The sequence below is a fragment of the Phodopus roborovskii genome, unplaced genomic scaffold (genome assembly GCF_943737965.1).
Source record: "Phodopus roborovskii unplaced genomic scaffold, PHOROB, whole genome shotgun sequence".
NCBI lineage: Eukaryota > Metazoa > Chordata > Mammalia > Rodentia > Cricetidae > Phodopus > Phodopus roborovskii.
In genome coordinates, this window is record NW_026126486.1 from 25114 (window position 1) to 48050 (window position 22937).

A 22937-nucleotide genomic window follows, 5' to 3' on the forward strand; every position below is an offset into this window, starting at 1 on the left:
TCTCTGCGAGTTCGAGGCAAGCTTGGTCTACACTGCCAAGGCTACACAGAGAAACTGTCTTTAAAACACACACACACACACACACACACACACACACATTACTTTTTTTTTTTTTTTTTTTTTTTTAAAGATTTTCTTGGGGGAAGCTGAGGCAAGAAGTACTACAAATTAGTAGCTAGCCTGGGCTACAAGAAATTATCTCACAAACTAGAGGCAGCAGCAAGCCACAGCTGCACTTTTGTACTGGGAATCTAACGATGACACAGATTCATTTACAGCTGTACCCTTTGTGTCAGAGCAAGGTGGAATGGGAAAATATAATCTCAGTGTACCATCTGCCAACAGGAACAGGGTGAAGCCAAAGCTCAGAACTCTAGAAGATCAAATGCAAAAACCTTTCCAACCAGTCTACACATACACAAATGCGCACATGCCCACACACCCACACACACCCACACCCACTTCTCAGACATTGCTTAGAGAACTAGGCAAGAATAATTTGCAGAGTGAACTTACGTAATTGCAACATTACTCCCATCTATAACAATATGCTTCAAATCTGCTCTCCCTGGTTCATTTTTTAATTCCAGCTTGTATGGTATTTTCAGGGTATCTCGAAATCTTTGAACCCCTGTAACTGAGGAATCAATATGATCAGAGGATCCTGCCAACCGTGTATCAGTAACTGAAGGTAACAGCTGGGGCTGGGGCAGCGGCATCGGCGGAGAAAGGGGGGGATAATTTGGCTTAGGCTGAGGAGAGTTACAACAGGCAGAACGTTTCTCACAGGCAGGCTTCATATTATTTGGAAGTGAGGGTTCCGCTTGCTGTTGAAAGCCATTTTCAGGAAAAGCTGGGCTTCTCTGCTGGTGACCTGCAGGCCCCCTTGAAATAAAGCTGACTTCTTTAGGACTGGAAGGGGCTACAGAGGGTGAGAGGCTGTCGGTCTCAAGGCCTACATTACAACCGTAGTTCTGGGGTGAGCCCCACATTTCATGTTTCTGTCCTACTGGCACTGTTCTGAAAGAATTAATTCTGCAATTTGAGGTACATGGTTTAGAGTCTTTGAACGGTAACTGGGAAAACTTTTCCACCATATTTTGCTCTGTGTGACTCTGTGTTTTCTTTGGAGTAGAATCTGTCGTGAGCTCATTTGTGCTGCTCCCAACACCCGCACTTCGACTATGAGCAGCATCTGGATACATGGTGCTAGGTGGAAGTGCTCGGTCCTCTTGGAGCCTTTTGTTCTCTTTTTCAATTTCCTCCAAGAGCAATAATGGTTCTGTAGAAGGCCCATACTCCCTAATGACCTTTTCAACAATCTCTTGGGAATAACCCATGGTTTTAAAGAAGTTCACAAGGATGTTGTATTCCATTTCTTCTGTAGTGTCTTTCCCATCGGGGCTCAGGTTTGTAGAGTTAGAAGCATCATCAGATAGGTCAATGACTTCATTTCCAGCCGAAGCCTTACCATCATGCACAAGCTCTCCCTCTGGAACATTCTCCAAAGAAAATTGCTTCTTGGTATGCCTTTCTTCTGTATCAGAAGACCTCCTCTTGTGACAAACTCTGTCTTTGGAAAGTGCATCTTCATCTGGACTTAGACCATTTACTGGAACAAAGAGCACATCTGCCGAGCTAGAAAAGACTGCGTCCATTTGCTTTGTAAGCTCAGAAACAGGGGTCCTGGCTTTATTTCTGGAATCTTCCTGTAAAACAATTTCATCTCTAGCAATACTAGGTCCTGTGGCAGCATTCTGTGTCAACTCTGATGGCTGCACATCTCCAATTTTAATGACATCATCATCTCCTGTTTCAAACAGATTCCCTTCACCTTGGGTGAGACTCAGTAGTTCTTTCTTCAAGGAAGTAGGCAAAATCAACAAATCCATTGTATAATTGTCTGCATGAGCTTCAACAAACTGTCTGAATTCCCGTTTGATTTCCGACTCTTTCTGACTGCTGGGCAGATTCTCATTATTCTCAAAGAGCTTCACAAACTGCTGAATATGACTCCTGGCCATGACCACAGCCTCAGCGCTTCCTCTGATGCCAAGAAGCCCCGTGTCTAAAATGCAGAGGTCAGCACAAGTATCCTGAATTAGGCTCTTTAAAAATAGGCTCTGTGCCCCGACAAAAATGCAGTGCATGGCCTTGGGGTAGCACTCTCTTTCTTCCAGTTCAGGCTCACAGATCCCTTTGATATATTCCTGTAAAAAGAAGACAAAATCAGACCAATTTACCAGATTCCTTAGTACATAAACCTGTAACAGCCAGGCTGATTTTTTTTTTTTTAAATCATGAAACATATTTATAATTTGGAGTAAAATTCCTTGACTTCAAGAAAAATAAAGAATTACATCTTTGGACTTTTGTGTATGGGGGGCTGTTTGTTTGTTTCACTCTAAACTATTTAATCATCTTTAGAGGAATTGAAACTCTACAAAGTGAGAATGCATAACCTTTTCACTGTGTCTTCTTCTGTGATCTTAGGGGCTTGCCTGCCTACACAGTGGATAATCCCAATGCTAGATTCATTTACATCTAAAGAACATCTCCTTGCACCCAGTCTTTTCTCACAATGGGGACATATTCCCGAGATGAGATAATCATATAGTTAATTATGAGAGAACAAAGGCACAGCCTTTGGTTTGCGGATTCAACAAACATGATCATCGGCCTTCCAGGTTTCTTGAAGACATTTAGAAACAAAAAGACTCAAGCATAATCAGAGAATACTAATAGGACTTCTATTGGCTGCTACTGAAGAAGGCTTTGATAAGGTTAAGAAAAGGCACTAGAGAGATGGATCAGCAGTGAATGAACTTGCTGCTAAGTGTGACAATGACCTGAGGAACCCACACGGTAGGAGGAATGAATCAACTCTCTGACCTCTACACACATGCTGCGGCCACACACACACATACTCTCTCTCGCCCTCCCTCCCTCCCCTTCCTCTCTCTCTCTGTCTCTCAAAGAATAAATAATAGAAAAAAAAAAAAAAAAAACTTAAGGGAACTAGTTTATTTAGCAAGTGGGCTGCTATTGGAATTTAAAAAAAATGAGTCAAGCAATTCTCTCTCTTCTCTCTCTCTCTGAAACACATTTGTTAATACACCCACCAACTTTAGCTCTGGAATGTGTTGGTCTCCAATTGCAGAAATACTACTGGTGTAGTCTTGCTCAAATTATGCAAGCAAAGCCCAGGTTCTTCAACAGCAGAGGTAAGAATAGTGCAGTCATAGAGGGTTAGGGGACTTAAAAGACCTGGGCACACTGTGAGACTGTTACTCTATCATGCTCACACATTTAAATCCAGGTTCTACGTGAGAATATATAATATTTGCCTTTCTCTCCCACACAGCTCCCTTAAGTCCCTTACTCTCCTCCCACCCCACAGTCCTAGGACTTTTCTACTTGCCTTTCGTATCTTTTTTTTTCCTCCTCCTTCCCAAGGCAGGGTTTCTGTGTGTAGCTTTGGAGCCTGTCCTGGAACTAGCTCTTGTAGACCAGACTGGTCTTGAACTCAGAGTTCTGCCTGCCTCTGCCTCCCAAGTGCTGGGATTAAAGGTGTGCACCACCAATGCCTGGCTTACTTTTATATCTTAAGGTTGAATAAAACTTCATTGGGTAGATGCACCACCTTTCCTCTATCCATTCATCTTCTGTTGATGGGCATCTAGGCTGGTTCCATAACTTAGTTATTGGACATGGTGCTCCAATAAGCATGAACGCGGGAGTGTAGTGATGTTAACTTTTTCACTCAGCACGATGCTGTTAAAACTGCTGCATCTGGAAGTGGTGGCTCATACTAGCAACTGTAAAGAAGGGACAGCAAAGCAAGACTGTTGTTTCAGGTCAGCGTTGGCTATAGAGGGAGACCTGTCTCAAACAAACAAAGCAAAACACCGTAAAGACCACACATGGTGGCTTCCAGCCACCGCCACCAACACTACCATGTTACTGGTTGTCTTTATAGAATGCTCCACCCAACAGCCAAAATATGTTCTTCTCGAGAACCCACAGAACCATCAAGATAAACCTTATGCTGACCATGAAACAAATCTCAACAAATTTAAAGAACTGAAATTATGTAGAATGATCTGACCACAAATGAATCAAATAAATCAGTTACAGATAAGAAAAATTTCCAAATGATTGGAAGTTAGAAACTAAACAGCACACTTCTAAGTAACTCACAGGTCAGGGGAATTCTCCTGTTTCTGTTCCTTTCTTTGGAAGGGTACGGATCTTCCCCACCTGAGCTCTCTCTTTACAGTGCTGAGGATGAACCCAAGGCCTTGGTCATGAGGGTAAGTGTTGTTCTGAGGAGCTGCACCACACCTCCTCTAGGGAACTGCTTTCAGGAGTACACTGAACTAAGTGAAAATAATACGAGATATCCCACACAACTGAAGCAGCACCAATGTTTGTTTATACTTTTATTGGCTTTTCCAACAGTCTCAATACAACCCTGACTGACCTAGAACTCACTATGTGGATCACCAAGTGAGCCTTGAACTCTGTGATTCTTGCACCTCTGCCTCCCCCTGTGCTGGGGTTATGGGCAGACAGTCATGCCTAGCTTGAAAAGGAAATGTATGACATAAATGCACATATCGGAAAACAACAAAAAAATGGGTATGGCAACTCAAACCTGTAACCTACCTTAACCTTAGCATTTAGGAGGGATAGGTGGGGGACAGATACCAGTTCAAGGACAGCAAGGCTACAAAGCATGAACCCTGTCTGCCTCTTGGGTGCTAGGGTTGCAGATGGTCTCCAAACCTGCCCTCATGGTCCCCAAACTTCTGTAACTAGTGCTTTATCCACTGAGCAACCTTTCCATCCCCCACGTGTATGATTTTAACATACCAGGGTAAAGGCCCATGCTTTGTTTTCTTCCTATGCTGGCAATCAAAGTGTGAAACTTGTATGCATTAGACAAGTGCTCTACCACTGAGCTACATTCCCAGACAAGTTCATTTATTCTTTCATCCTTTCTTTTCCCACTCTTTACAATAGCAGCTGCCTCACATTCCAAGTACATGCATTAAAAAGGCAGCATACAATGCATACTTTTTGTGTTTAGCAATCAAACTCAAAGTGTGGTAGTATAATCCTAGTCTATAATCCTAGCACTGAAAAGGCTAAAACAGAAGTCTAAGTTCTAGGCTACACTATGACACTTTACATAACAAACAAAACATCACAAAGGAGAAAGTAATCAATTGCATTTACTCAGGAATTCACTACTTCCATGTAAACTTTAGTAATTTAGAACTTCAGGAACTTGTAAAAAATTATTTTTTGTCATTTTTAATTATGGGGTAGGGAGGATGTACACCTAAGTGTAGGTGTCTACAGAGGTCAGGGGTATCTGATCCCCTGGAGCTGGAGTCACCGGTGTTGGACTTGGGTCCATACCTTACCTGCTGACCCATGTCTCCAGCCTTCAACTTAAGCAATTGTTATGCAATAACTGTTTGCAATGGTTTCCCTTTACTTTTTCTTTAACTGAGAATGCTCTATTTTACTCTTAAATGATCCTTTGATAGGGAATTCTCCATAAAGGTTCTTACTGTGCATGATGGCACCAATTTTAATCCTAACACTCGTGAGATTGAGGCAGGAGCTCGCTATGAGTTACAGGTCAGCCAGGGTTCCACAGCGAGAGCCTTGAAGAGCAGCCAGTTCATAAAACACTCATTTCTCCATCACAAGACTAGCTGAGGAGGACATACTATTTACATTCTTTGTGACCATGACCCACAACTCAAGCTTGAAAAAGAACTAAAATTGTGTATCTGCTTTGTGAGACAGGTCCCCTGTGATACAACTGCCCTTAAACTAACTCCTGATTTAAAAAAAAAAAAAATGCAGTTATTAAAGTTTGTGCCCCCATAGCTAATTTCATATACTGCTTTTTAAAAATGTTTGGGGCTGGAGAGGCATTTCAGAGATTAAGAGCACTGGCTGCTCTTTGAGATGACCCACATCAATTCCCAGCATCCACACGGTGGCTCACAACACTCTGCAACTTTAGTTCCAGGAAGACTCTTCTGGCCTTCATGGGCACTGTATGTACATGTACACAGATATACATACAGGCAAAATATTCTGATGTGCAAAAGGGGGAATAAATCTCAAATAAATAAATAAAAACAGGGGGAAATATCATTCTAACTGTAGACAAAAAAATCATTTTTAAAAATAATTTATTTAGCTTTATGTGTATTGGTGTGAAGATGTCAGATCCCCTGGAACTGGAGTTAAAGACAGTTGTGAACTGCCATGTGGGTGCTGGGAATTGAACCCAGGAAGGTCCTTTGAAAGAGCAGCCAGTGCTCTTAACCACTGAGTCATCTCTCTAGTCCACAAAAGGGAAAAAAAAAAAAAAATTTAAGAGGTCTATTCTCATTGACATATAACCAATACATATTATTTATATATAAACTATTGAACTTTTTTCAAATTAAGTAATTGTATGATGCTTTGACAAAGAAAATCTAAGCGGCCTCTCTTCCATGAGCAGTCTGGATGGTACATGTTCTCATTTCTACAGAGAACTGAGTACTTTATGACTAAATGACGATTAAGATCCAGCACAAGTGCCCATGTCTAAGGCCACCCAGTTATTTTAAGTGGACTGCCTCATTTACACATACTGTATGTAGGGGGGGAACAGAAAGCAACTTTATGTTGAGGATATGGAAAAAGAACCTTGACTTCTAAGATATTAACTACCTGCTGAGCCTTAAGTCCTAAGAATGCTGGCATGTTTGACAGGTAACAGATCTGTCATGAGCTGTGGTTCGAATGCCCTATGGTTTGGAATGTTCATGCAACAGGATGGTTGTTTAAAAAGCCCTTTATTTTTGTTTTTAGTTTGTCTGAGACAGCATCTCGCTACGTAGCCCTGGCTGTCCTGGAACTTGTTTTGTAGACCAGGCTAGACTCAAATGCACAGAGATCTACCTGCCTGCCTCTGTTTCCCAGTGCTGAGATTAAAGGCCTGCACCATCAAGCCCAGCTTCCCTTAAAAGCATTTCTTAAGGCATCTGGGAGCAGGTGTGACATGGCAAATTGGGGCTAAGTCTACAGTCTATAAATGGTTGCCACCACCACAGAACTGACGCTGCCTGAAAATAGAGAAAAGAAAAAGGATGGAGATTTGGTAAACGTCAAGTACCAGGTGTCCCCTTCCTGCCCCCTCCAGTCAGAACCATGGGCTCCTCTCAGTATTGTGTGCCCTACAGTCCCTCTTCCAAGTTGAGCTGTTATATATGGGCTGACGATAATGGAAAATTAAAGACAGTAGAGAGGCAAAAACAGAACTGTCTTGAGTTCAAGGCCAATTTGGGCTAAAGAGTGAAACTTTGCCTCCAACCAACAAACACAACAAATTGGGGGGGGGGGCAGTGCAGCAAGTCTAAGTTCAAGTTCTAGGACCTACATGGTAGGACAAGGAACTGGACCCCTGCAAACTGTCCTCTGACCTCTACAGTTCCCTGTGGTATGCATGCCCACACTCTCAAACCAGTAAATGTAAAAGCAATCCAACAAAATGGTGATGGAGGCTGGGGGTGGGCTAGGGGGGGACGGGACAGGGGGTGTAAGACAGGAAACTCACTACCAAGGGCATGTTAATCTTCTAAATTTGGGTCTCCTTTAATTTATCTGTTCCTATTTGCTCTTCCAAGTCTACCAAACCTTTTCCCAGTAGCTATCCTAGGCACCGTGTCCAGGTTTGACAGCTGTATTAGCAGCACTATCAAGATGCTTACCCTGCAGTCCCAGGACAGAGAATCACCTTATATATATATCTATTTGTGTAAGGAAAGCTGCTGTCAGGCAAGGAGTGTGGCTCAGTTCACCTGCACCAAATCAAGTATATAGAGGAAATCTACAGCCACTTGAATAAGGAAAAGTTGATCAGATCTCTTCAGCAGGCTGCCAGCAGCAATTAGTCAAGCTGAAGGGGAGAGGTCGTTTCTAAATACTTTCTTTAAAGGGTTATTTTTCTAATTGATCACTACAAAGCCCACATAAGAACAAATTCTACCCGAACCCAGAACTTGAAACTGGCTTAAAAAAAAAAAAAAAAAAAAAAAAACAAACACATATAAGGCTTGGCTATGAGACCAAGACAATACATCAGAATTCTTAAGACAACTTCTAGACTCAGACAGTGTTCTGGGTAGAGCATTGGTAGCAGGAGTCCCTAGTTTCAATCCTGTTTTAGTTTCATTTCTGTGGCTACGATAATACCCTTATAAAAAGCACCCCTTGGGTGAAAGGGTTTATTTTAGTTACAATCATAGCTGACAGTCATTCACAGCAGAAAAGTCAAGGTAGCAGGCAGGGCCTTTATCAGCTGTCACATCGCATGCACCAGAAATGAACGCATGTGTGCTTACAGGTACTCAGTTCACACTCTCTCTTTTATCGTCCAGGACCTAAACCCACCCAATGGAACCTCAGGCCTCAGGCTTGACTTTCTCTCATCAACAAATGAAATGGAGACAACGCCCCCACAGGCCACCCTGATGCACACAGTCCCTCGCTGAGACTCTCCCAAGAGATTCCACACAGTGGCCAGCTAACAATTAAAATGAGCCACCATAGATCCTCAGAGCAGAAAAAAGTTTGCACTTTCTAACAAATACAAAGTGATACTCAATTTATGAACAGAAATCAGGATGTCAAAAGAAGGAAAAGGAAAGAGATCAGAGTTAAGAGTGCTGGTAAGTTAATAATATGATGTGAAGCATGGTACCTATGGCTATAATCCCATCACTAAGAAAGACTGAGGCAGGAGGATTGCCCCAAGTTCAATGCAGCCTGAGATAGAGAGTGAGACCGGGTCTCAAAACACCAAATAAAATAAATAAGTAAATAAATAAATAAATAAGGAAGAGGAATTAGAGGAGGAAGAGGAAGAGGAAGACTGGAGAGCAGCTCAGCAGTACCGTGAGGATCTATGTTGAGCAACTCCAAAACTACTACCTATAATTGCAGCTCCAGGGACCCAGTGCCAGGGTTAAAGGGAAACAGCCAACATGCCCAGCCTTTTCTAGTTATTTTAAGTTTCAAAAATACTTTATTCACATAAATCAAAGTATTAAAAATTTTCTATAAGAAGAATTCATAAACAAGCTTTATACTTTCATTTCTAATACAATTTTAAAAACTAGAATACAGCATAATGATGCGTGCCTTTAGTCCCAGTGCCTAGGAGGCAGAAGCAGAAGGAACTCTGTGAGTTCAAGGCCAGCCTGATCTACAATAGTGAGTTTCAGTCCAGCCAGAGCTACACAGTGAGAGCCTGTCTCAACAGACAAAAATGAAGTAAAACAAAAATAAAGACAGGGCCTTTTAGGGGTAGATTCCCTCACCATGATCACATATGCCAGAAAAAAAGGGATTTGGAGGAACATGCAAAAAAGGTCCAGACTGTATTAAGTGTAATTCTGCTCAAAGCATGGAAGAACTTGCTTTATGCATTCACTTGTTCATCCAGTTACTCACACAGCTACTACAGCACCTAGCATATGCCAGGGACTAGCAATGCAAAAGGAGCCCATTTGTTTTCTAATAAGAGGAAGCAAGAAAGGGTATGGATTTGGGAGGATCTGGGAGAACTTGGGAAGGGGAAACAGTAATCAGAATATATTGTATAAAAATTTTTTCTTCAACCAAAAAAGGTTAAAAAAACTTTTTTTGTCTTAACTTTATTACATTTAAGTGACTTTGTATGTTCTCAATATCATGCAACCAAGAGAAAATGTAAAACTGGCCTAGATGTTGAGACCAGTGAATAACCATGATTTATTTCCCTCCCTCCTTCCCAAGGTCTCATACATGTTAGGCAGGTGTTACTATCACTGCGCTAACATTCCCCCTTTTGAGACAGGGTCTTCTTACCAGGTTGATTGGGCTGGCCTGAAACTTGCAATCCTCCTGCATCAGTCTCTGGAATGCTGGGATCACAAGCATGGGCCACCACATCAGCATCCAGTCTCCTGTCACAAGCCAAGAGAAGTGTTCCTGGCAACTTGTGCTATTCCAAAAGCAGCTCAAACCAGAAGAGGGTAAAGCAGCTACCAAGCAGGCCAGCGCCTGGGGAAGCTTTCCTACAGCACTGTTCACCATTACAACCTCCTCTTGGAAACATAGCTAGGTGGTTTTGACTATAAATAGAGAAAAGTACAGCCTACAAAGCATATCAAACTGAGTGATGACCAAGCAACCGGGAAGCAAACACCAGTGTGGAGAACTGAGTAGCTCTGCTAGCTACCAGAGTCATCACCACACAGACAGACAGAGGTTCAAGTCTACCAACCATCACTGAGGTAGGAGAAACTACGAAGGCAAGGGAGCTCTGAAGATGTCAGGGCTGAGCACTGTGGCAAACACTTGTCACCCAGTACTTCAAGTCTGCTTGGGCTACACGATACCCTGTCTCAAAAACAAAACAAAAAGGGAAGAAAATGTTCTTTTCATAGGAAAATCAGTAAGACTTCTACTTTTAGGCACTAACGTAAATCCAAAATCATATACACAAATTAAAAATAACTCGTAGTCTTAGAAAACACAAATTCCTCAGCACCAATAATCTACAAATTTCCAACAGGTCTACATTATATCTCCATCTCTTGTCTATATTAATAATAGACGAGTTAGGAATGCATTCTGCCACCTTTCCCATTCACCTTTTTTCCATCACCTCTCTCCACTATCAAACACTTGGAGGGAAAAAAACAACAACAAAGTCATACTCAGGACCTACCCTGACATGTTCCTGTGTGTAAAAACAAACAAACAAACAAACACAAAAAAATAAAAAAAATAAAAAAAACAACTGTCAATCTCTGTAATTTGACAACCTCTAAAATTAAAGCTTTCCAAGCTTTCATTCTTTTATCCCCAAAGTTTTTTCAAGACCCCAACTATTTTTACTATCATCTTCTTTGCTCTTCGTGGAAAATATACAAATGATATCAGAGACTGTAGGCCAATGTGTGAACAATCTGCATGTCTGTGTCCCAGCTACTCGACAGCCTGAGGCAGGAGAACTGTGTTCAAGACCAGCTGGACAACTTACCAGGGCCCATCTGAAAAGAAAGAAAAATAGTTATACCAAGTTTGGTGGATTTTTTTATATAATCACAGCTGAGGCAGGAAGACAGCTACATTTATCACAAGTCTGGCCTGGGCTACAGAATGAAATCTTGTTTCAAAGCAAAATAATAAATAAATATTAAAAACAAACAAAAAAATTATCCGTCTCCGGTCACCTTTCCCCAGGCACCAGACTCTTATCAAAAGTAGGAAAGAGAATGTATGTGGTGGTGTACACCTTTAATCCCAACACTCAGGAGGCAGAGGCAGGTGGTCCTTTGTGATATGAGGCCAGCCTGGTCTACACAGTGAGTTTCAGGACAGACATGGCCACATAGACTCTGTCTCAAAACAACAACAAAGTAGTGGGTGGGTGGGTGTGCGCGCGTGCATCCAGATTTCTATGTAAGTTCACAATGAGTGTACAGGTGCCTACTAAGATGAGAAAAGGGCATCAGATCTTCACAGGGAATGCAGCTGTGAGTCACCTAACTTGGAAGCTGGAAACCAGACTCAGGTCCTCAGCAAGAACAGCAAGTGCTCTTAACCTCTGAGCTGCTCTCTAGCCCACACCAGGTCCTCTTTACTCCTCCTGGGGTTCTCGATCCTTCATTAATGGTTTCCTTCAGCTTAACTACCATGTGTGAATGTATGGTCCCCATCTTGGTCCTTCTATCTTCACAGTCTATGAAAATAGTAGCTTGTGCCCCCATTTTTAGAGTCAACCCCTTGAAAGCTGGGTTCTGTTCCTATTCAAACGGAATCTCTTGAACGCAGACCGTGACAACTGAACCAAAGTATTCCAATTTGGGTAACAGAACATGACACTTGCAAGCAATCTGTTTTTGTTAAGTACTTCCCTCTTCACAGTTGTATGTACATGCTATGAATGGATACAGCCTGACATGGGTGCAGCCATATTAAGTCATTGCTACAAAGGCTCTCCAGTAACCCAAGTTGGCTTTTCCTTCACTTTCCCAGTGAACAATAAATGATCAAATCATTAACCATGCTCTGGGCTTTTAGTCAGACCCTGGCTCTGGGATGTGCATGGAAAATGGATATTATTTTCAGATAAATCAGGTACATTCCAGCAAAGCAGAAATCACTTAACCTATACATATGCCTCTTTCTGACCCAGACTGTGGAAATACAACTGGTCTTGCTGTACCACTAGGACCTTACCTCTGCCAGCAAGCGTCCCCAGAAAGCCTCTCTGGATTCCCAGGAATGGAGTGCTGCTCCTCATATAGGAGAGCCAGGTTTGTCCAGGGTACCACTGAGTGTCTCTTCCTCTCCCGACTATGTCCCAAATCCTTTGCTATGGTTTCCTATTGCCCTTAAAAAGGGTAGTTCTCAAAATTATCTCCAGGTAGCTATCTCTCAATTACACGCCTAGCTTCCCCAAGTGCCAATCCTAACTTTCATTGTCCTGGTAATAAACTCAAATTTTTGCCTCTAGCCTCAACACTGTTCAGCCACAAGACTATTCACCCCTTAGTATTTCCATGCAGACATTTTACCCCCAAAGTGCCTCAAATTTGGTCTGAATTGGAGCTGACAACTCTCCTCCAACCCATCTTTGATCCAAGTTCTCTTTTAATGAACAGTAGCTTAGAGTCAATGTATACACTGTAATCAACTACAAACCAAACTTTTTTTCTACCCATCAATTTTATTAGGTCCTCCATACAATAACTTGTATACCCCTTTTTACGGTATAAGAGGTGCTTCTGAAAGCACACTCTAGAAAGCATCCTGATGGGCAGGCCTGCTGTGGGATATTTATACACTGTGTGAAGATGTATTGCTGGGATTGTTAATAAAAGCTGAACAGCCCATAGCTACGCTGGAGGTATAGGTGGGAATTTCTGGGGAGAAAAAGGAAGAGGAGGAGGAAACTGGGCTTGCAAGAAATGCTGGGAAACATGGAGAGGAAACAGAAGATGCAAGATGGAAGAGAAGTAATGACACATGGCAAGATATAGACTAATAGAAATGGGTTAATTTAACAAGCCTAAGATATAGACTGAGCTTTCATAGTTAATAAGTCTTTGTGTCATCATTTGTGAGCTGGTGGCCCAGGAAAGTCCAACTATACAGGACTAATGTTCAAGCTCCAAGGAGTCTTGTTCAAAACCTCTAGTTTGCATTAACATGAACACTTACTTTTGTTACAAACTTTAACCTTTCCTTCCTCTACTTTTGTCTAAAAAACATCATCTGAGAAAACAGGGAGTATGGATATTAACCTCTGCTTTATATATACAGGAGTGCCTTATTAAATTGTAACATTTATCACAAGTCTAATAGACTGCACATTTCTAGAGGAAATGCCCTTAGACATCAAATTCAGTGATTCTCAAATAGGCATAATTCTCCAGGCATCTGGAACATCGGAAGATATACCTAGCTGTTACAGCTTGAGGAGATGCTCCTGGCATCTCTGGCATCTAGAGGGTGGAAGACAGATGCTGCTAATCATCCTACAGACCTAGTACACGCCTCCCCACACACCCAAATTATTTGACCCAAATGCATCACTGCACAGAAACCCTGAATAAATCAATTAATGTCTAACTACTAACTATAGGTGGTTTGAAAACATGAACCAACACCCTGCAACAATGATGTGCCAAAACATTAATTAAGAAAGAGTGGCTAAGTGACAAAAAAAAAAAAAAAGTGTGTGTGTGTGTTTTCATTTCAGCAGCATAAAACTGACTCTAGTGGTGCATGCCTATAATCCCAACACCTGGAAGCAGAGGAAAGAAGACTGGAAATTCAATGCTATCTTTGATTATGCGATGGCTCTTGGGACGCAAGCTTTAGGCTTGGCTTTTACAAGCTGACCTGAGAGTGGGTAGAGCCAGCTAAGAGAGCACACACAGAGGATCAGGTATAGCTTAACAGTCTAAAGTTTGCCCATGCTGTCAAAAAGGCTGAAAGAAGTCTAAACAGTTTCTTTTCATAATGTGCGTAGGCTTAAGAAAGAAAAAGGGTATGAATAGTTATAAAGAAAAATAAATAATTAAAAATAATAAAGTCTTTAAAGAGACAGTAAAAGTAAAAGAAAAGAACCGTGTAATGATGGAAAACACACAGGGAGTCTGGATCCTATATGCTATTGTGTTGATTTTAAATTTTATGATTGCTAAAAAGCAAAGGACAGCTTCTAAGAGACCTAGAATTAAAAAAGGGACTGTGGAAATTAGCCAGCCTAGATATTTTAAAAATGCCTTAACTTTAAAAAAGTAAAAAACTGTATTAGTCAAATGAAAATAAAAAATGCTGTGAAGAAATGGTTTTACTTCTGTTTCCACAGGAGAAAAGAGGTGTGAATTTGTTCCAGGGTGGTATGGATCTGGTCTGATCAAGGGAGACCTAAAAATTGACAGGTGATATCTACCAACAAAGTTTATAACTGGTCTTCCAGGACTTGACCATTATCTCAAATTTTCTCTCTGGGACCCCTAAAGATGCCTTCACCCACATTCAAAGGAAGCAGTTTGGAGAACGCTACACCCACATTCCAATAAATGGTGTGGGAGGCTTTAGTTATTTTGTGAGTTATAGATGTTTTCTATAATTTGGGGGAATATAGGATTAAAAAAGCTATTAATCTCAGCTATTTTGCCTTGGCATGGATTTGGTATATGGGGACAAATTCAAAGTCAATTTTGTTACATTGTATACATGTTTTTACTCCTGTTTAAAGCACTTTTTAATATTGATACAAACATAAGGTCCTTTTTGTTAAAACACACTGTATATATGTTTCTACTTGTTTAAGGGATTTTTGTATATTGATACCAATTTAAGGTTATTTTTGTTACAACATATTGTGTATAAGTTTCTGCTATTCTTTAAGGTATTGTACCTAGGCAGTTCATATTAAAAAGTAAGGTAAAATTCTAATTTTTAAAAGCTATTATTACAGACTATTTAAGGCAATTAAAACACACACACACACACACACACACACACACACACACACGTCAGTAGTTAGTCATTTATAGCAATCAAATTTGTAGATATGTTAGGTATGTTTTCCAGATCATATAGAGATGTATTTTGGATAGATGATCTTCAAACTTTTCAAAGACCTACAGAATATGGCATTTAAAATGTTTTGGTAATTTAGGGCTTTTCATGATAATGAGACACATCTGCTCCTGGCATTTCCAATTTACCACAGAGAGATAATGGGAACTGATGAAACTGCTTATGGAGTTTATTTTCATTGTGGCAAGGTTAGCCACTGAGCAAAGAAACTGCTCTTGCCTTTGACTGATGACAGTGTGTTGTGCAGACATTTCTGCAGGACACACAAAAAAAAGACTGAACTTTGACAAAACAAGGCAGAGCAGTCCTTCAAAATTTCTACTTAAAACAAAAGCAAAAACAAAAAACAAACAAACAAAAAAAAAAAAAAACCTGGCAGACATTCTACAGAACACAGAATAAAGTGACTGTGACTGACAAACTGCCAATACAGATGGGACAGTCCTTCAAATTTCCTGCTTCATTGAAAAGTCTTCCACATACTATGGGCCTGTGGGCTGAAGATGGATGCCCCAAAGTTGCAAAGGAATTTTGGATGACTGTCCAATTGGATATCTCTGTCATTTCTAAAATGTTGAAAATTGTTTAAAATTCACTTTTTGTTAACTTAAACAACATTACATCCTTCTGGTGTCTTTGATGGAGTTAAAGACTAGATAGTTATAATTACAGTTTTCCTTAGTTACAAGAGAGAATAAGCTGGGTATAAAACTTTAAATTCACTAAGATAGATAATACATTTTCTTTAAATGTGCTAACTACAAATGGACAAAATATTGTAAATTCTTATTTGATAACTGATTTTGTTGTATATAGTTTTACTAGGTTAAAGTTAAACTTTTTATTTAGACAAAAAGGGGGAAATGTGGCATTCCTAAGTAATAATAAGCCTCCATGTGTGATTTATTTGGGAGCTTGGTGGTGGGTACCTCAAAAAGCCCAAAGGCACACACACGTACATTCATACACACACACACACACACACACACACACACACACACACACACACACACAAAATGCTCATTAAAATTAAAAGAAATTTTGTTTGTTTGTTTTGGTGTTTCTAGACAGAGTTTCTCTGTGGAGCTTTGGAGGCTGTCCTGGAACTCGTTTTGTAGACCAGACTGGCCTTGAACTCATAGAGATCAACCTGCTTTTGCCTCCCTAGTCCTGGAATTAAAGGCATGTGCCACTGCCCTGAAAAAAAAAAAAAAAAAAAAAGAAAAGAAAAGAAAAAAAGTTCAAAGTCATTCTTAGCTACATAAATTCCAGGTCATCCTTGTATACATGGCACCCTGTTTTGAAAATTAATTAATCAATTAATTTTGAAATGTGGAGCTCTGCCAATCAAGATAACTCTCTGAGTTGGGAGAAGAGATAGCCCTGAAGAGTACAATTTCTTTCTGTTGTGAGATATTAAGTATCCAATTTCTTCTCCAACTTAGCAACATTCTTTTTTAGTTTGTTTGTTTTGTTTGAGACCAGATCGGTCTCACTATGTAGACCTGGAATACACTACGTAGACCAGGTTTGGCCTTGAAGTGATCTGCCAGCCTCTGGTTCCTGCGTGCTGGGATTAAACTGGGATTAGAGCAGTGCTTCGACCTTTTAATACAGTTCCTCATGTTGCAGTGACCCCCCACAGAATTATTTTTGTTGCTACTTTACAACCAATTTTGTTATTGTTATTAATTGTAACGTAGGCATCTTTGTTTTCTGAAGGTCTTAGGTGACCTTATAAAAAGGATAGTTCAGGACACCCAAGTTGAGAACTGCTGGATTAAAGTCATGGGCCACCACACCTAGTTCCAATACTTTTTTTCATCCAGGCCCTCAGATCCTCAAAAGTTCTTTGAACTACATTTATGGCCTTGCTCATGAGTTACCTGCCTGTCTGAAAGTTCACTTGTAACTTTAAAAGGTCTTTTATTTACCCTTTGGGAATTTGTTGGACCCACTAAGATGCCCAAGTGTACTCACCTGTTGGAAGAACTAGTCTAAGTGGCCCCCAAAAGGCATCTGATCACCTGTTTAAATATAAGCTTGTCTCACTTAGGTCCCAGAGTAAGTCCTCAGCAGCAAGAAGTCTTCACGTCTCTGCCTCTCTGTTGCTTCTCTCTCTTCTGCTGCTGTGTTTGTGTCTCATCACTCCTGGCCCTTTCCTTGAGATGGCTACTGGTCTCGGAGGATCCTCTTGCAGCTTCCTGCATGCTGACGATTACAGGTGTATATTCCACTGTGCCCAGCTGCACCTGTCCCCCTGCCAGTCTCAAATGCACCTCTATGTGCATGAGTGTGTTCTAAGCACCTCTGCCAGAAATCTGACCTCTAAGGTACAATCATGTAGTTATCTGACTAGCAGACATTAGGTATACTTTCAGATGTGATCAAGAAACTGGTTTGTGGCTGGGATGGAGCTCAGTGTCATAGTGCTCACTAATAAGAAATAGACCCCACATTCCATCCCCAACATCACACAAAGAAAAAAAGGGCCAAGTATGGTGCTGCATGCTGGAAATCCCAGCACTAAGGATGAAGGTAGAAAGGTTAGGAGTTCAAGGATCCTGAGGGTATATTCTCGACTACATAAAGTTCTAGGTTAGCTTGGGCTATAGAAAACCCTTTTCTTCTTTCTTCTTTCTCTTTCTTTTTTGGGGAGGGGGGAGGTGCGCTTGAGACAGTTTCTGTTGTAGCCCAGGCTGTCACAGAGATCTGCCTGCTGTGATTAAAGGCTTGTGCTAGGATGGATGGATGGATGGAAAGAAAGAAGGATGGAAAGGAAGGAACAAAAATATGCAAGAGGCCCTGTATATCTAGAAGAATGTTCTTTTTGACATGTTATCTATATTTAGACACAAGCACTGCCCTGTGAGACCTGAACCAGCTAGTATTCAATGTGTAGCCTTACTCCCTTGGTATTTGTACTGGATACTCTCAGAGACACCTTTCCTATCCAGGTGATCCCCTGATGAGTTAAAACAGTTGACAGGAGGGAGGGTACCTGTTAAAAAGCAGGTAATAAGATGTGACAGCCAAGCTACCATCTACCAATATCCATTTTCTGCTTCCTTAATTACAAAATCCAGATTCTGTTCAGGGCAGCAGTATACCTGGGTCATAAATGAAAATGTTCTAGTTCAATACTAGCAGTGATCACATAACATAGTCCTAGCCGATTAGAGGCAAGCAAAGAATATATTAAGGTTTCCTGGAAAGGTGTTACTTCTATATTTTTTTCTTAAGACAGAGCCCTGATAGCGGGAGCAGTGAGTCACTCTGTGATGATGAGAGACCATCTCCTAACCATTACTGCTTGCTTATCTTCAGGCTTTACCCCTTGTGGTGCTCAGGATTAAACACATGGTCCTCTTGTACATGCTAGGCAAGCCCCCTACAAACTCCTTTACAATGTTTTTTAGTTACCCATGCTAGCCTCCAAGTCACACACAGCCCAAGGAGATCTCAAATTTGCATCACTCCTGCATCAGCCTCCTGAGTATATGGTATTATGGGTGTGCATCAGAAATGGCTGGCAATCTTTAGACTTCTTAAGTGGAAAAAATACTAAGTCCCTATTTGTAGAAGTATCTATTACTGCAGGAATTTTATTAACAATAAAGATTAGTCTACCTACATGCATTAGTCTACCTACAGCAACAAAATAGAAATTTTATTCTCTAAATTAAAAAAAATGCCAGCAGTACTGTGTGTAATGGTGCATCCCTTTAATCCTAGCACTAAGAAGGCAGAGGCAGGCAGAGTCCCAGGTCAGCTAGGGCACATGGTGAGACTTTATCTTAAAAATAAATAAACAAACAAACAAAACCAGGGTTAGGAGCCTTTAATCTCCTATGAGAGAGAGAGAGAGAGAGAGAGAGAGAGAGAGAGAGAGAGAGAGAGAGAGAGACTGTACAGCACACTCAGCTCAGGTCTCAGTCAGCTTGGTCTACATAGTGACACTGTCTAAATAATAACAACAGGGCTAGGGTGACGGCTTAGAGGGTAAAGGCACTTGTAGAACAACCATGATGACCTAAATCTAATCCCCAGAATTAAGGTAAAAAGAAAAGAATCCATCTCACTAAGCTATCCTCTGACCTCCATATGCACACTGTGCATGTGTTCACACACACACCAAAAATTGTAATAATTTTTCTATGAGTTTAACAAGAACAACAACACAGCAGCTCCTTAATTATTACAAAGATTTCCCCCATAATTTCATTTGAAATTTAAGAATACTAATTTTTATACAATATTAATTTAGTAAAATGTTAGCAAAATAAATAAACAAACAAACAAGATACTGAACCTTGATTTTCCTACATGGCAGTTTACAATTACCAGTTACACCAGTTCCAGGGGTGCTGATGACCTCTGACCTCCACGGGTGCCAGGCATGCACATTGCACTCCAGCATACACAATGGCAAAACATCCATACACATAGCATCTTTGAAAAATAAATACATCTTTGAAAAACAAAAATCCTACAATAGGACCTGCAAAATACCTCAGCAAGTAAAGTTACCTGCCTGATGTCCTGAGTTCAATCTCTGGGACCTACATGGTAGAAGTAGAAAACCAACTTTAACAAGTTGACTCTGACCCCCATGCAGCATACAGCATAAACAGCTCTGACAAAATAGGTAAATATAATTTTAAAGCAAATCCTACAATTTAGGCTGGGAACAGAACAGGGAAGGGGAAGCTGCAGCATTAGCAATGACTACCTCCCATTTCAACACTCTGGAATAACCCCAAAGTATTAGCCATAAAAGACACTGAGCCAACCACTCACTGTTTCTTAAGATGATTTTCACAACTATGCAGGAAAAAAAAAAAAAAGTTATCATTCTAGGAAATGCAAAAAAGCTACCACATTCCTTTCTGGTAAAATCAACACAAAAGCTCCACCATACTACTCAGCCATAGAGTTCTAAATTACTTCCTCCATGAACAAGTCTATTGTTCATTCATGAACCAGGAATCACTCTTCTGAGCAAAAGGACCTGAAATCCCTGTACCAGAATTCTCCAGTACTTCCAGAAGAAACCACTGGCATGAAGGTCTAGTCTAACCTCCACTTTTCCCCCTTCTGCTTTCACTTAGCCTACCTCCTTGTCCTCACTCAAACAAAGGGACTCTTTAGATACAACTTCTGGGCCACACTCTGCCTGGTTCAACTGCACTGAGATCCTTTTAACCGTGATGCCCTGTGTGGAACTCACTATTCCACCAGGGAAACATCACCTACCAGTTCCAAGGTCTATTGACACTGTGAGTTCACTGTTCCGTCTTCTGGTCCCTACTTCTGTCCCATGGAAGTAAGTCCCTTACAGTTTCTTCTGAAAGCAGTCTCAAGTTCTCTCTCTCTCTCTCATACACAGAAACTCAGACACACACACAAGAACCACTTGCTGTTTTTCTGAGACAGTGCTCTGGGCTACCAGGCCTCTGCTGCTTTCCTCTCCGAGAAGGAAGTGTGTTAATTTTTAATCCTGTAGTAATTACTAATACTTTCTAAAGTAGAGGTTAGAAGGGCAGTTCAAAACATCCATCTGGACCACTGATATGTTTTCTTCAATATGTGTGGTTAGATTTTATTAAAATGTGTATCTTATAAACTGAAGCTGTCATCCCTCCTGGGGATGGCTATACTGAAGAATCAAAAAGGCTGGTTGATTTCAGCTTGACTTTGAGAACTGACAGTGTGGACCCAGGCAAACTATCTTGGATAATCTTTAGTCCCTTCGGTGGCTGTCCACCCATCTGACCGACATCCTTTACAGATAAAGCTTCTGGGGTGCATTAACTTAGCAGGACACTAGCTCCCATTACCCCAAAAGCCAAGACCATTATCAAACAACATCTGAGACCTACAGATTTCCCCCACCTGCTGTAGCTAGCCACCTCAAGTTCCAGGCAACATACTGGCACACTTCCTTGAATCTTGACCTTTTTTTTTTTTTTTTTTTTTTTTTTTGAGACAGTGGCCAGATAGCTCTGGCTGGGTTAGAACTTGCCATGTAGTCCAGGCTGGTTGTGAATGTGTGGTGCTCTTCCTTGCCTCTGCCTCAGAATGCTGGGATTGCAGGTGTGTGCTGCCAGACCTAGATGATTTATGACTGTCTTTTGTTCTGACAATGAAAGTTTATGTAACTATTTCCATATTAAGGCATGTTATTCATACTGGTGATGGCGGCACACCCCTTTAAACCCAGCACTTGGGAGGCAGAGGCAGGCGAATTACTGAGTTCAAGGCCAGCTTGGTCCAGGATGGCCAGAGCTACACAGAGAAACCGTGTCTCAAAGACAGGCAAGCAAACAAACAACAAAAATAGACATGTTATTCAGGGCAACCAGATGTATGTTCCTAGGCCACAGTCATTCATATTTGAATGACCTCTTGTTTCCTTTGACAGCTGTGTTTTGTGTGGGTGACTTTACAAAGAGTATCAATGTGGCCAGATGTGGCCTGTTAATCCCAGCATGTGAGAGGCTGAGGCAGGAAAACTGAAGGCTCCAAGCTATTTTGAGCTACACAGCCTTAAGATCAAAAGGGGGGGGGGGGGGGGGGGGATATGTGTGGTGTGGTGTGAGTATTAACACAGAATTGTTGTTGATACTTGTACCAGAATTAAAAAATATAAACTTGAGCCTCTCCCCCTCTCCTCCATGGGTAAGTCCTCTCCAGATTATCTATCTTCTCATACTGTCTTAGTTAGGATTAATACTGCTGTGACGAAACAACATGACCAAAAGCAACGTGGGGAGAAAAGTGTTTATTTGGTTTATATATACATGCAATCACAGTCTACCCGGGGCAGCCATGGCAAAAACTCAAACAAGGTGGGAAGCTGGAGGCAGGACTGATGCTTAACCACGGAGGGGTGCTGCTTACTGGCTGTCGTCCCATGGCTCCCTCCACCTGTTTTCTTAAAGAACACAGAGCCACTAGCCCAGGGTTTACCACACCCACAATGGAAAGGGCCCTACCCCATCAATCACTAAGAATATGCTCTACAGGCTTGCCTACAGCCTGATCTTATGGAGGCATTTTCTAGCACATCAAGTTGACATAAAACTAGCCAAGACACACCTTACCTCTTAAGCCCCCAGAGTAATGTCAAGTTGCTGGACATCATTCACATATCTGTACTTGCATCATACAAACCAGCAGCAGCATCTAGTCCAGAGAATAAATGCTGGGGCATTTCGTAGCTCCATCATTCACACTAAAGACTTCAGCAGGGCCAGATACCCTCCCCACCTCTCAAAATTTCCTTCATATTCTCTTCACTCAAGGAACTGAGTAAAAGTGCACTTTTCAGATACCTGTGATTTCGCCCATGTTCCCCTCCTTCACCCTCTGGAGCCTTTCTGGTCAGAGAACAAATGTCATTCCTTGTTCTGCAACACTTTGAACACATGTCAACTGCTGCGTGAATCACACTGTCCTGTGTCCATGTCCCTCTCCTACCAGGCTAGGTGATCCATGAGGATAAGGGACAACCACATATTGACTCCCTCACAAGTGAGCTTTTCCCCACATGCTAACCACCAGCTAGTCGTAGTGGTTCATGCCCATACTGCCAGCATTGAGGAGCAGAGGCAGGAGGATCTCCAGTTGGAAGCCAGCCAGAGCTACACAGCAAAATCTAAGTAAGAAAAAATTTAAATTGACTCCCTGGAAGCCCCATCACTAACATGTCAAAGAATATGAGCCATTCCTACTACCTTAAATCC

The 22937-nt window shown here is 41.3% G+C and overlaps 1 protein-coding gene across 1 annotated transcript in view; it reads right to left on the reverse strand.

Moving 5' to 3' along the window:
• The window catches only part of LOC127229972 (NEDD4-binding protein 1), a 43057-nt gene that overhangs the window by 16707 nt on the left and 3413 nt on the right, over positions 1-22937 (reverse strand). Inside the window, exon 2 of the mRNA XM_051195066.1 lies at positions 517-2210. Coding sequence (XP_051051023.1) covers positions 517-2210 — 1694 coding nt within the window. The remainder of the gene's footprint in view (positions 1-516; positions 2211-22937) is intronic.